The sequence below is a fragment of the Amphiura filiformis genome, chromosome 20 (genome assembly GCF_039555335.1).
Source record: "Amphiura filiformis chromosome 20, Afil_fr2py, whole genome shotgun sequence".
Lineage (NCBI taxonomy): Eukaryota > Metazoa > Echinodermata > Ophiuroidea > Amphilepidida > Amphiuridae > Amphiura > Amphiura filiformis.
In genome coordinates, this window is record NC_092647.1 from 39538015 (window position 1) to 39551904 (window position 13890).

A 13890-nucleotide genomic window follows, 5' to 3' on the forward strand; every position below is an offset into this window, starting at 1 on the left:
CACACTTGTTGAAATTCAGCGTCTGCTTTATATCTTTGAAAGCTTTACAGCTGAATGTGCAATACATATTGTGTAACCCGGTTTATATGGTAAGCTTACAATTTTAAAGCTCAACACAGAGTTCTTTCATATGTATTAGATAACAAAAAGTTGGCTGCATTCACAATTATTTCTGCGAGAATCCAGTAACATATTTATCCCAAGGTTTCCTAACGTAATACGTGGCTATGATTCATATTAAAGGCACTAGCGTGCAGCGAATTCTTCAATCAGATAATTTAATAAAAATATCCAAAATCGAGATGCTTGCATTTTAATAAGAAATACAGATGTACAACACATCCTGCAAGTGGTAAAACTAAATGCAACCTAATAATTGTAAAACCTGGAACTTTCTCGGTCCATTTTGTATTTTAATAACTTCTGTCATGGTATGATCTCACAAATCTCACAAATACTTATTTGTTTGTTTTGTTTATTTATTTTTGGTGTGTTTGAATGGGGTTTGGGTGTGGGGTGGTTGCGTGGGTGGATGTTAGTATCTGCAAAAATAATATGAATTATTCAGGATAAGAAACACTCCGTTTTCTAAGACTCTTAAACGAAGGCCATCTGCTATTCTTTTTCTTTGTCAAATTCGTCCTCAACTCGGAAATAAGCACTTTAAAACAAAGGTCCACTTGTTCGTAGCTTTCTCTCACCGAGATTTCATAAAATGGAATACCATACGTTAAAGCCAATTTGTGTGCTTCATCGTAACCAACCTGTCTTGATTCGGAAGCAAAATCAGTTTTATTACCGACGAGGATGATGCTGGGCGGTACCTGGTTCTTGCCACGATATCGCAAGATGGCGTCTTGTATTTTGGGTATTTGGTAGAAGCTTCGTCTGTCTGTTATGTTGTATAAAAGTATAATGCCATCTGCCCATTTGAAACACGATGTCTGAAGAGACAGTTCTTCATTCTGGAAGAAATATTTTCAAAAAAATATTGTGTTTTGAAAACATACTCTGATTAGAAACACTTCCATCATGACCTTTGTCGCCAACTGTCAACATTTGACAACTAATTGCCTTAGACGAAGGTCACATTCTGGAAAGCAGGATTAAATAAGGTCACATGGGAACCCTGCGCTGGGAACTAATGATGTTGATAAGAATAAGAAGACCTGCATTAAAATTAAACGTATTGTATATTCTCGTATTATAAAACATTACAAAGCATATTAGTGATTAAGGGCTGGGGTATGAACGTTTGGACAGTATTTATTTTGGGACATCAGAGCACATCAGACATATCGAATTGCACTCTGAATACGAAGAATGTCATTCTGATATCAAATAATTTTGATTTTTGAAATTCGCAATTTAATACACATTTTATGGCAAATCATTAAAATTGATATTTTGATATTTAACAGTACTTGAAGTAAACTTTATAAATCTGATGATTTATACTTAAAGTGTATGTAGGTGGGATGAAAAGCCGACGATCAATTGAAAATTTTGACCTTTCGTATTGAAGATATGGATTTTTTTCCCAAAACACCAAAAAAATTAGGTCTTTTGGGGAAAAAATCCATATCTTCAATATGAAAGGTCAAAATTTTCAATTGACCGTCTATTTTTCCTTCCTGCTACATACACTTTAAGAATATATCATTAGATTTATATAATTTACTTCGAGGACTGTTATATATCAAAAATTTGACAAATATCAAATTTTTATAATTTGTCATAAAATTTGTATTATATTGTGATTTTCAAAAATGAAAATTATTTGATATCAGAAAGACATGCTTCGTATTCAGAATGCAATCGATAGGTCTGAGGTGCTCTCATGTCCTACAAAGAATACTGTCGAAACCCAATAAACGCTCATTTTAGATCCCTTAATACTAACCTCTTGTTCACAGAAGATAGTGTCCAATATTTCCATGTTGACCAATTCGTCTTCTATAAGCAAACGCTGTCTATAGGTATACTCTGTCAAACAATGGGAACGGTTTGGTATTACATGTATGCAGCAGCAAGATATTTCTTATACATATTAAGCAGGGGTTTTTTGGGTTTTTTTTTTTTTCAATATGAAATTATAACTATTTCTCGTCTTTAAATCAAATGCGCTCTATCTATTTTTATCCTTATCATGGTGCCACCAAGAATTGGCCAATTCACCATTGTACAATGAAGCCAATTTCCTAAAAAAGATGGCAGTTAAGTCTTATCTTTTAAGTAATATTTTAAGTTGTGTAAGTAGTTGTATTTATCGCTGTCGTCTGTGTTTTTTAATATGATTATGTTTTAAGTCCCCAATTCCCCCCCCCCCCGGAAACAAGCATTTTGTAGTGTTATCCTCAACGTTTCTTTTTATTATCAAACTTTATAATATCATAATCAAATTTTAAGTGGTGTTTATAAGCAACTTTTATATGTGTAAATTGTTAATATCCTGTTCATATGTTAATTTGCGGAATCAACCCAAAACAAATACAAACGAGTTACTTATTGTACACAAGCAATTGAAAGTTTCTTGAATATACCTTTGTTTCTTTCGTATTCACCGATGAAGCGTTTAGTAAGATAACGCACTATTAGGGCTAAAATAGAATAAAAAAGAATATTATTCAGTAACATGTGCTGGAATATTTAACGCAGTTTGTGTAATAGAAGGTATTAAGCGAGAATAGAAGACAGTAAGCTACGAATAGAATACGGTATGCGGACCAAGAAAGGGCGCTTTTATTGATAGTCAATATTCTATTGGAAAAGCTCTTTCCACTCATATCTACACTACCAGATTCTTATTGCTGGCGCCCAGAGGTACACTGCCACACAGCTACATCGCTGGTACTCTAGGCTACCCGGGGAGGGAACTCACATCGGAATCACGTGTATAGTACACATGCTGGACTGGCGTTGCACTGGTACTCTAGAGTTACCACCAAGTAGCTAAAAAGCAGTGTACCTCTGGGGCGGCAGCAATCTTATATGTTGGAAGTTTCTTTTATTCGTAAAAGCTTAAGGACAAAAAATACCATTAGAATACCATACTGACACGTCGCATACATAGGTAGTACATTTATAGTGCTGAAACAACTTACCCGTTTTACCGCTATTTGCTGCACCAAGTACGGTCACCCTTATTCTGTCCAATTTCCTTTTCGATGGGGAAGACATTTCTATATAGACAAAGTCAAGTCCTAATTAAGATTCATGTTTTGCAACGCAGTTTAGGCGACTATGATCTCATCCGAGTTTGTACTCCACATGTTTACATCACCACTCACAGCTACACCTTACACGGAGTAGATAATTTCAAGTTCACCGCCTGTTATTATATATTCAACCACTATCTTCTGGCAAAAACGCATTTTGCAAGCGAAATACTGTTCCCCGGAGCCATTTAGGGAACGTTTTAAAGTTTAGCCGCTGGATGTGTAATGACTGTACAAATGATCAACTTATTTGACAACGAAATTCTATACGCATCTGTTTATTCTCCGAAGACTGATCAATATGTATGCCCATTTCCTTGAATAGATCGAGTTTCTTCCTTTTCGTAATGCTACTTGGTATGTGTCCATAAACTGCAAACTTGTGTTAGCGTGAAGCAGAATAAGCAAAATCAATCTATTTTGATTCTCTGACAACATCTAACTGTCGTATTACAGTGAATTATTTCTACTGAACAGTTTGATTTACTGGGCTGTCATAAAAACACCGTAAACACAACGTGACTTCTGTACACAATGATAATACACCCATATCCATACATACCTTGTACATAAAGACGCCTTGTTGTAAAGATTACAGGTTTAATTATCTTCGTAATCTTCTGGGTAAATATCAACTAAGCCATTAAACTTACAACTTCAAACAGACTTTAATCACGAAAATCCCATAAAATGGTGTGTGACATATCACTAAATTGAGTAATTGTGTCAAATAAACGATTTTCATTCAATAACTGTTATTAAATCAATAATGAATGAAAACTGTAGAGGGTTATTGAAACAGACACAGAATATTCTGGCGATGTTTATAAAGATACTGAATAAATATATTTAACTTTATTTGTGGTAATGTCCATTGTTTTGAAATTTGAAATTGAACTCTTGTATAAACTTTAACCTTGGAGTTATATGGGATTCCACATGGCTAAGGTATTTTCCCGAAATGACATACAAGGAGAGTTATTATATGGCTCAATTTGACTCCAAAATTGATTAATCTGCAGACAAAAAATAGAAGACTTTCTTTGACAACAAATCACTAATGCCTGACGGGATCGTAGTAGTTTGACCCATTTCCGGAGGAAGTGTCCTTCCCAGAGAGTGTTTTTACTCTTCAACATGTATGATTCGCTAAACTTTATACGATACTTTTATATGGTGACCTCTATCCAAGTTAGAGTTAACCCAGCAAACACAAAACGGTTCGACATCATTCGCAAAAGGTTATAAAAGGTTGTCAGGAAACGTATAAAGGGTATATTAAGGGTATAAAACGTTTTCATAACATTAAAAACATTTTGATAATCTGCTGCTCGGCAAAAAAAATGTTTTACAGAAAACGTTTAAATGTCGGGTTATATAAACTTTATACGATACTTTTATATGGTGACCTCTATCCAAGTTAGAGTTAACCCAGCAAACACAAAACGGTTCGACATCATTCGCAAAAGGTTATAAAAGGTTGTCAGGAAACGTATAAAGGGTATATTAAGGGTATAAAACGTTTTCATAACATTAAAAAACATTTTGATAATCTGCTGCTCGGCAAAAAAAATGTTTTACAGAAAACGTTTAAATGTCGGGTTATATAAAGGGTATAAAAACGTTTTAATAACATTCCAAAAATATTTTGGAAAACTTAATACAAAACATTCTAAACAGAATGTTATTTTGGGGTTGAAAACATAGTTTGCCCAAAATGTTTGACCGAAGTATTTGTAATAACGTTTTAAAAACGTTTTCATGACCTTTATATAACTCGACATTTAAATGTTATTGAAACGTTTTGAAAAAAAAAACATGATAAGAACATGTCTGTGTTTGCTGGGTGCAAATATTTTAACATAATGTTACAAAATATTTGGCAAAATATGTTTGCAAAATTAGTTTACAATAGAATTTTTGAAAACATTTTAAAAATATTGTTAATGTTGTAGCAAAACGTTTTAAAACCTTTTCATGACCTTTGTATGTATAACCCGACATTTTAATGTTATTAAAACGTTTTTACCTAAACCAAAAGCCAAAATATAACTTATTTAAAACGTTTTTAAAACGTTTTTGTGTCTGCTGGGAAGTTATTGTTAAGTGCGAATTATTCATAAACTGCTCGATAGCTTGTGTAAATCGCAAACTAACAGACATAAGTTTGCGCTGCTAATTGAAAAATTGTGAATTTAGTGTCATAGCCCGGTACGAATCCTTATTTTACCCTTAGCACTAAACAGTCCATACATTTAACCTTTGTGTGTTCCAAGCAGTCGATAGTATTATTCCTTGGACCTTTGGATGTATTGCAACAGGTATTAGGTATTTTACGTTTAAAAACAATATAACAAGGCTTAGTGAACATTGGCCTAATCCTACCCAGATGTCACTGCAGTTGGAAAAGATAGTAGTTACTTACTCTACAACGGAATGTGTAAACGCCTTAGAAATAAATTGTCGGTTTCCCTATGAGGTAGTATCTGCAGGATGGAAGTCATTTTAGATGACTTACCTGACAAAATCTTCAGTGTTGTAGCAACTCCCTGTAGAAAAAAACAGCGATGCGGCTGGGTCGCGACACCTGTGGTAGTATAGGGTGCGGTAGTTTTGGCTACTTCCCTGCTTCTGTGTGATTCTGCGCACGCGGGTATGGCAAGCTAAGCGGCTCAGAACGTGGGACTAGCTACGCGCAGCTTCTTTCTCGTTACGTGCAGCTTATTAACCAATCAGATTCGCGGTTTTAAACACGTGGAGCTGATGTAAACATCCTCTCTCACAAATATTACGTTGTTAATTTTTGTAAATGAAAATATCTGTAGTATATCAGCAAAAAATGGTATAGGTGCTATTAAAGTAAAATCTGAACAGAATGATGATTGTTCTATATTTAGGGGGCTATCATTTTCTTCGGAAGGGGATCCCAAATATAGGGGGTCATTCTTTTTGGTAAAGAAAAATAAGGGGCGGGGGGTCATAAATTGATAATGACAAAATGTAGGAGTCACAAGATGACTACATATAGTGTGTTTATTGTATTCAAAAGACTGATTTCAATACAATTTTAGCCTGTCTAGGGGGTATGGTGTATCGGTGGTGGGAGTCGGGGGTCATAACATTTTGATGCCGAAATAGTGAGGGCCGCAATTTATTGACGCCGACTTTTGTATATTTAGGACCCCCCCGTTCCGAAAAAAATGATGACCCATTTTACTCTCTCCATATTTACAGTGGCATGTGATATCGCTTTCCCTGCAATATCTTTACACAGCGCTTTACATCAGTAGTAGTTGTTGTTTGACCTTCATATCCCCTGCACCGCTAATACAGCCCGAGTATAAAGTTACTTGCTATTAAACACGGTGTAAACTTGGAAACACTAAATAAATATGCTTTGTGTCATTTTAGCCAGGCAACATGTTCTCTTGACACGTGCTGTGATTTGGCCTCCTTTACCCGTTCGTTATCTATGCTAATTCCGTAAATTAATTACAAGATAATAATTGTGAAAGAGGATACCTATAACTATACTACGCGCAGCTAACGACCCAACCACGTGATTAAATTTGACTATTTTGATTGGTCAAACAGCTGCTGGTAACGAGAAAGAAGCTACGCGTAGCTGTTCCACGCTTTTGGCCCCCTTGGCTTGCCATACGCGGGGAAGTGTCAAAATACTATAATTATACGGACGCTTACGCAATTGACCAATGAGATACTTGGATTACCTAATAAATATTTACGATGTATAGTAATAGCATTCTCCGGCTAATTAACACTTTCAAGAGCATAAACCCTATTTGGGTTAATTCATCTCCTTTGTAGTTGATGATAGCAGTTGAAATATTTCAAGTACAATATTACCTCAAGCATAGGCGACATACCCAGGAATCCAAAAGCGCTTACGCTTCTAGCGACCAGGCATATAATTTGGAGCAGCCGCGAGTTAATGACTAAGCCATTGTGGTGCCCATGAAAGTCAGTGGCGAAATTATGCAGTAGTGCCTTTTTTTAGTGTAGCTTATTATTTAAGTATCAAAGGTATGTTTACTTAAGTATCTCGACAGAATCTCAAATGGACAACAAAAATCTGAAATGTTCTCTCTAATGCAATCAGCTGTCAAATTAAAATTGAAAACGAAATAAAAATAAATAAATATATATAAAATCTAAACATGCGTCGCAAATTCCTAATCAACTAGCGTGTAGAAGATGTTTGATTCCAAAACATTGTATTTGCAGTGAACATGGTGATGGAGTGAATGAAGAGAACAAGAAAAACAAGAAAAAGAAAGTTATTACACCCGCATAAATGTATGCCATTAATGATTTAGTTTATTCACATTTCTTATGTAAAATTATTTTGTTCACATTCCTTATATATTATTACATTTAATAGAAGAAATTCCTCTTATTAAAAAATCTACAGAATCTTTTTGAAACTTACATTTATACAAACGTCAAAGTACTAGCCTAGGACGTACACGTACTTACAAGTAATTATGCAATTAAGTAGGATTAAGTACAATAAACACGCCACATTGATAGTTATAAAAAAAAGGTAATTTGACCATATTGCACGTCAATGAAAAAGAGCATTGTATACTGATATTATAGCATAGAAAATTAAGTATAAACAGATATTACAATCACAGGTTAACCCTGATTCACTTTACATTCAGCAACATTAATTCATCACATCATATATAAAGTGTGTCTATGCTATGTTTCGCCGTTACATTCGCATACTTATGAACATCATATTATATTGACTATAAACTGTCCATACACCCTGAAATGCCTTTCGCTGAGCGTAAGTAGCGAAAAATGACCGTGGCAAGCAACTGAAGAATACCAAATTATACCGACTATAAACTGTCCATACACCCTGAAATGCATATCACTCAGCGTACGTAGTGACAAGTGACCATGGCAAGCGACTGGCGGATACCATAATACCAACTATAAACTGCCCATACGCTCAGAAATGTCTTTCACTGAGCATAAGTGGCGACAAGCAACCATTGCAAGCGATTGACAAATACATAGACTTATATCCCGGGACTTATATAGACTTTAAATTGCCTTGAAATGTCTTGCGATGAGCATAAGTAGAAACAAGGGGCCAAAGACAGTTTTGTACTGTAAATTGTGATACCTATTGCTTCTACATTCACTATAATATAAAAATTACTGTTTATAGTCATAATAGAAAGCTTGCGATTTCCAAACGTACGTATCATACGCCCGTGCATCTATTCAAAATTTCGTCACATGAGAGTGATTTTGAAAAGATTCACGGGCGTATGATACGTAAGTTTGGAAATCGCAAGCTCTCTATTATTATCATCTGTTTCGTCAGTATCAAAAAGCGAAAGCGACCATAGATATTTTTAATACTAAAACTCTCAAATTTAGAACAACAGTCACATAATATATTTTGTTATAAAATTGTTAAATGCTCTATTTATCATAATGATATTTGAACGAATTAATCAATCATGTTAATTACAACGCTTTTAAAAATCGTCTGTAGGATTGTACGTAATTTTGCCAATATATCCATTTTGAGCCGGGGCTTTGAATTTCATTTGCTATAATAATTCAATGAAAATTACAAATAATTACATTATGTTATTAAAACAAGTAATTGTTACTTGATATTCGTTACAATACAAAATGTTCCTTAACAAAAGTTACAATATCATAACACAGGAACAGCCAAAAAAAATTATATTGTCCAGAAATATCCATGAATGTCTAAAAAGTCAATACATCTGGCCATAAAATATCTTAACCAGTCCACAAATTATGTAGATTACTTTGCACAATCATGGAAAATGCAATATCTTAGCTGCTGTATAAATCCATCTGGCTTCCGTGTGGAGCAGTTAGTTCCAGTGTGCGCAGTATTATAAACTCAACCCAGAAAGTATCGAAACGATTATAGATGGTCAGATATATCGGGAACTGAAATATATAGCAAAAACTTATTTAATGTATATAAAGTGCAGCTTTCTCCTGCGCATTTTGATACCTCTTTTGTTGCTCTACGATATAATTTGTTATGGGCGCTTGAGTGGCTTCAAGTCAGAATTTGAAAGTTGCACTTAGCTCCTATTCAAGCCAAATGCGTTCGTCGTGTCCACACACAACTTTACTTTATTTTACTCCTTCGACTTCCCACTAATCCACTAGAACACTTGTGGAACACTCTTAAGAGGAAAGCTAACAAGGCAATCAAGCCTGACACCACCTTAGAAGGCCTTCAGCGCATCCTGTTCAGGAAATGGCGAGACATTGACCAAGGAAAGATAAGACATCTTGTTCAGAGCATGCGACGACGAATCCAGGCAGTGATAGACAGTGATGGTGGGCACACCACACCAAGTATTGAGTTGTCAGCAGAAAGATTTCATGAGATAAGTCAGAGATAAGTAAAGGGTAGCAAGTATTGAAGTTGGAAGTCGAAGGGGTCAAATCTGGGTTGAGTTTATATCGCATGCGTTGACTCGATGAACCGGTACGATCAAAGCCCATGCATCTGGACACACGAGAAGTAAATGACGTCACTATTTCTATAAGCACAACGGATTATTATAGTGTTATATAATTTTATATAACTTTTTAGGACATTTATATTGCTTCTGCTTGATTGATGAAGACATCCGTGGACAGATCAAACAGATTAGACTAGAAATAAAGAATCTGGACCTAGAATAATCTCTTGCGTAACTGTTAATTAGTTGTATTGGATTGTCTTCTATTGGCACTAAAATATGCAGTTTCTGAGGGCTACCCTAAGGTTCCGGGTAAGTTGAAGCAGGTAGTGATTGCCATAATTTCGGTGCAATCACCATACCTCCAGCAGTCTAAAATAGGTGCCATAGGAAATAGTAGTGCTGACGGTCGTAATCCAACACAATCGCTACGGAACCCGCACATAATTGAGATATCAGGAAAAGTACTAACTGTAGATCGCACAAACTGCAGATGTTTGCTTGAAACTAATTGTTCTTCCAGATTTAATAATATGTCTGGTACAAATCTAATAAAGGAACATTAAACTCATACTTGTACATTGGCTTCTGAATTGCATATAATTTGCTGCAATTTCGGTAATTGGCTAACATTTCTTTGTACAAAATAACCATTCTACTCCCCTTTCAGGCCACCTCTGCACCTTATCAAGGATAACGGCTTCTTCAGGATTGAAGAAGTGTTCAGTGTTCAGTGTACATAGGAGTCCCCGTGTTGGTGGGTTTGAAGCCCGTATAGTGATGCCGAAGGGCTTGAAAGTGTTCCTTTTGGTTTGAAAGAGGAGTCAGAGAATCCATATGGGAGAGATTGCAGGAGCCCGCTATTAAGTGGGAAAGGGGGACTCCGTTTCCAGTTGTCACACGCAAGGGACCCGGCATTGCGAGACATTCCTCGCCGTATGTTGTCACACCATCATCAATCAGATGCCTGATGAGATCCGATGGTTTCGGACGCAACGAAGTGAGTTGCAAATTTTAGTTCCAGTACTAAAGATTTAATTTACAAAATAAAAAGAACCATTCTACTGTTAACATATATTCAAAACAGCTAATACATTTTGAACATCATCAATAGAAGTAAGACTGCCTTTATTCAAAAGTGTGCCTTGTTTAGACAAATGATCCCACAGACATGTTAAATGTATTAGGTATTCAATTTCATTATGGGCTAATTCCCATCATACTTAACGATTTTTGTTACTTTTGTAAGCTTGTTAAACTTGTTTAAGCTTTTGTAAGCTTGTGTAACACTGATAATTATTGTGAAAAAGCCGAAAAAAGAAAGCCGGCATATGTCCGTAAAAAAGTACTTATTCTATATTGTATTCATATACTACAAGTGAAAAAGATAAATATAAACAACACAGTACATGTACATTCTGAGTTGAAACCCCTTCAACACCAATTGCCAATTCATTATAGAATCTTTATAACAAATTCCTTTAGTATCCCAACAAACAAAAAACGTTCTCGTAACATTTTTCAAAATTTCGCGCGAAGTTTGGCAATTATAGGTTATATATTTTTAATAAAAATGTTAGCAGCGTGGATACTGATTTTGGACTCTTGTCATTTTTGACATTTGCTTAAACAATATCTTTTTCTGAGTCTTGGTTAGCCGCAGTGACGTAGTTTGCGACTCCATCGCGGCGTCTGCATTCAGTGTAGTGATGTTTTGGACCCTTTTGGAACAGAACAAAATCAGGGAAGAGATAAAGACACCAAAACCTACGCTCAACAGGGACGCTAGATATGACATGCCCGCCATCTACAATGATCTGCTGACACTTGACCACCCATCGGGTGGTCAGGTGACCGGAAGATTGTAAACATCATTACGCTTAATGAAAACGCCGTGATGGTCGCTGCTAACCAAGACTCTGAAAAAGGTAACTTTTTTTCAGCAAATTAAAATGTTCTTCTAAACATTTAAAATATTGCCCAAAATATTTCAATAAATGCTATTAAAAGTTTTCATGATTTTCTATAAGCAATATTTGTTATTAGAACATTTCGAAGGAATTTGAATAATAAAAAATTATTTGCTGGGATACTGGTGTCAGATTTCAGAGATCTAGTAAATCTAACTTTGTGACTTCTGAAATAGATATTCAACGGAATCTATTTCATACACGTAAATGTTGATCCAACCATTGTGTAGCCGCTGCGGTGTTTTCTGCCCTTTTTCTGATGGTATACCTCACTTTGTCTACCGCCAACCGGTGATGCATGTCAACGTAACTTCCGGCGATCAGATCGTTTTCTTCCCCAAATGCAATAAGCTAGAAATATGATCATATCCATGTTTAATATAATGTTATAAAATGAAAGAATATATTTCTACCACGTTTTTATGACCATTTAATTTTTAACTCCAAAACATTGAACCCAAAGTCAAGTTCCAACACGAAGCAGACGATGGCGACTGAAAGAATGGGGCGTTGATTAAAAAAATTAGGTCCGATTACTGGTAATTACCCCCATTTGGCCAATTTCACTCCCAGCTCGTCCAGCCCACCCCAATGCCCATGATAAACCACATTGGACAAACCAATAGATAGAAAATTGCTATATAATAATGGCATCATGGAACCTGTTGGTACACTTTTCAAACCATGTTGATAGCCCTATAATAGGGATCAGCAGGGGACAATTGGAGGGATTAGTGGTTTTGATTTTTATTCCTTTTTCGTAGAGCAACTGGACTATACTACGATGTTTTTTGACATTATCTATCAAAATCCCACCCTTCTAGCAATGTTTCCAAGTATGGTCCTTTTTCACACAGCTGCTATTATAATTATGGCTTGACCAGAGGAGGCTTAAAGGCATTCCTACAATACACTATGATTGGGAAATTTGATCAATATAGCCTAATTTTAAAGGCAAAGTCCCCATTGCCACACACACAAAATGGAAATTTTAAAACTGCAGCCAACGAGCTAATAGCTGAGACTTATGACTGATATTTGATTTTCTTACAGGAAACAATCATATTGTCCCACTGCATTAATTTTATTCATATGTCTCGATGTTTTGAATGTTAAATAATAGGATGAAAACACCAGATATTTGCACACAATCCCAATGCAAGGTATGATCAACTGTACCACATGTGTACAAAAGCCAGACATACAAGGTCAGAAACCCCATTGGGTTGTGGGAATGTCTTCAAACATCCTCTGGGCTTGACAAGATGATTCAATTCAACTTTACTTTGAAAATAACCGACCATAATTAAACAAAAATTCTTTACTTATTTTGGGAAAGTGTCTTACATTTTGTGGACTTACCTGTTTTAAATGCGTTTCTGAATACATCTTATTACCGATGTCATCCAACAAGTGGCTGAATGTCACATCGTTATCATAACTAAAATGCCAAGGAAGAAAAATAAACAAACAACTATTAAAACAAAATAATAAGAGCATGATGGTTGATGAGCGAGCTGTACAGTATATTAGTTTATGAGCTGTATAGGGGTTGTCAAAATCACAATACTGGGCAAGTCGATTCTTTCAGCCACTTTGAATAATTTCAGACTAGGCCTCCAAGATATGAACATACGAGAAGAACCAATGAACGGTCAGAGGTTATATGGGGTTTCAAACGTGCTTAGATTGTGATGCATCCCTCAAGTTAAAAAAAAAGAAAAAAACCCGTCAAAGGTCAAGTTCTGATCTCCACAGGGCTCAGATTTGACAAGGTTCCCCGATTTATATTTTACTATGGTCTCAAATTGTTCTTCTTGACGTTAGAATTCAAATGAAGATATGTAGGTGTCACATAAAATAGAATGTTTGTTTCCCAAGGTTAGACAGCAAAACAGGTTACCATTAAACTCTTTTTCGTAATTAAACTTTGACATTTTGCTTATAACCCTAAAATAACACCTCACGGATAGACTAAACTATACTCGTAGATACATAGGACTTGAGAAATACGTTAGTATGTTTTTATAACGTAATCTAAGCACTTTATTTTTATGTCGATGATCAACCTCCAAATTCTATGTTCTAAAGTTTTCCGGGTGTTGTTTGTTACTCTGATATAAGAAAGCCACATGCCCAAATTGGAGCAATTGGTCCACTACAAACTACAAATCTAACAACACATAAGTTGAAAAAAAA

The 13890-nt window shown here is 35.5% G+C and overlaps 2 protein-coding genes across 2 annotated transcripts in view; both read right to left on the reverse strand.

Annotated features, from left to right (window-relative positions):
* Positions 1-525: 525 nt before the first annotated feature.
* Positions 526-3180, reverse strand: LOC140142306 (ras-related and estrogen-regulated growth inhibitor-like protein). Its single transcript, XM_072164275.1, has 4 exons — positions 3105-3180; positions 2544-2600; positions 1904-1986; positions 526-965 (listed from the first exon to the last, which is right to left on the reverse strand). The coding sequence occupies exons 1-4, from the start codon at positions 3178-3180 to the stop codon at positions 561-563; spliced, it is 621 nt and encodes a 206-aa protein (XP_072020376.1). The 3' UTR covers positions 526-560.
* An 8447-nt stretch (positions 3181-11627) lies between these two features.
* LOC140142893 (aminopeptidase N-like) overlaps positions 11628-13890 on the reverse strand; it is a 36118-nt gene continuing 33855 nt past the window's right edge. Inside the window, exons 17-18 of the mRNA XM_072164916.1 lie at positions 13054-13132; positions 11628-12042 (exon numbers count right to left, since the gene is read on the reverse strand). Coding sequence (XP_072021017.1) covers positions 11887-12042; positions 13054-13132 — 235 coding nt within the window. The 3' untranslated portion in view covers positions 11628-11886. The remainder of the gene's footprint in view (positions 12043-13053; positions 13133-13890) is intronic.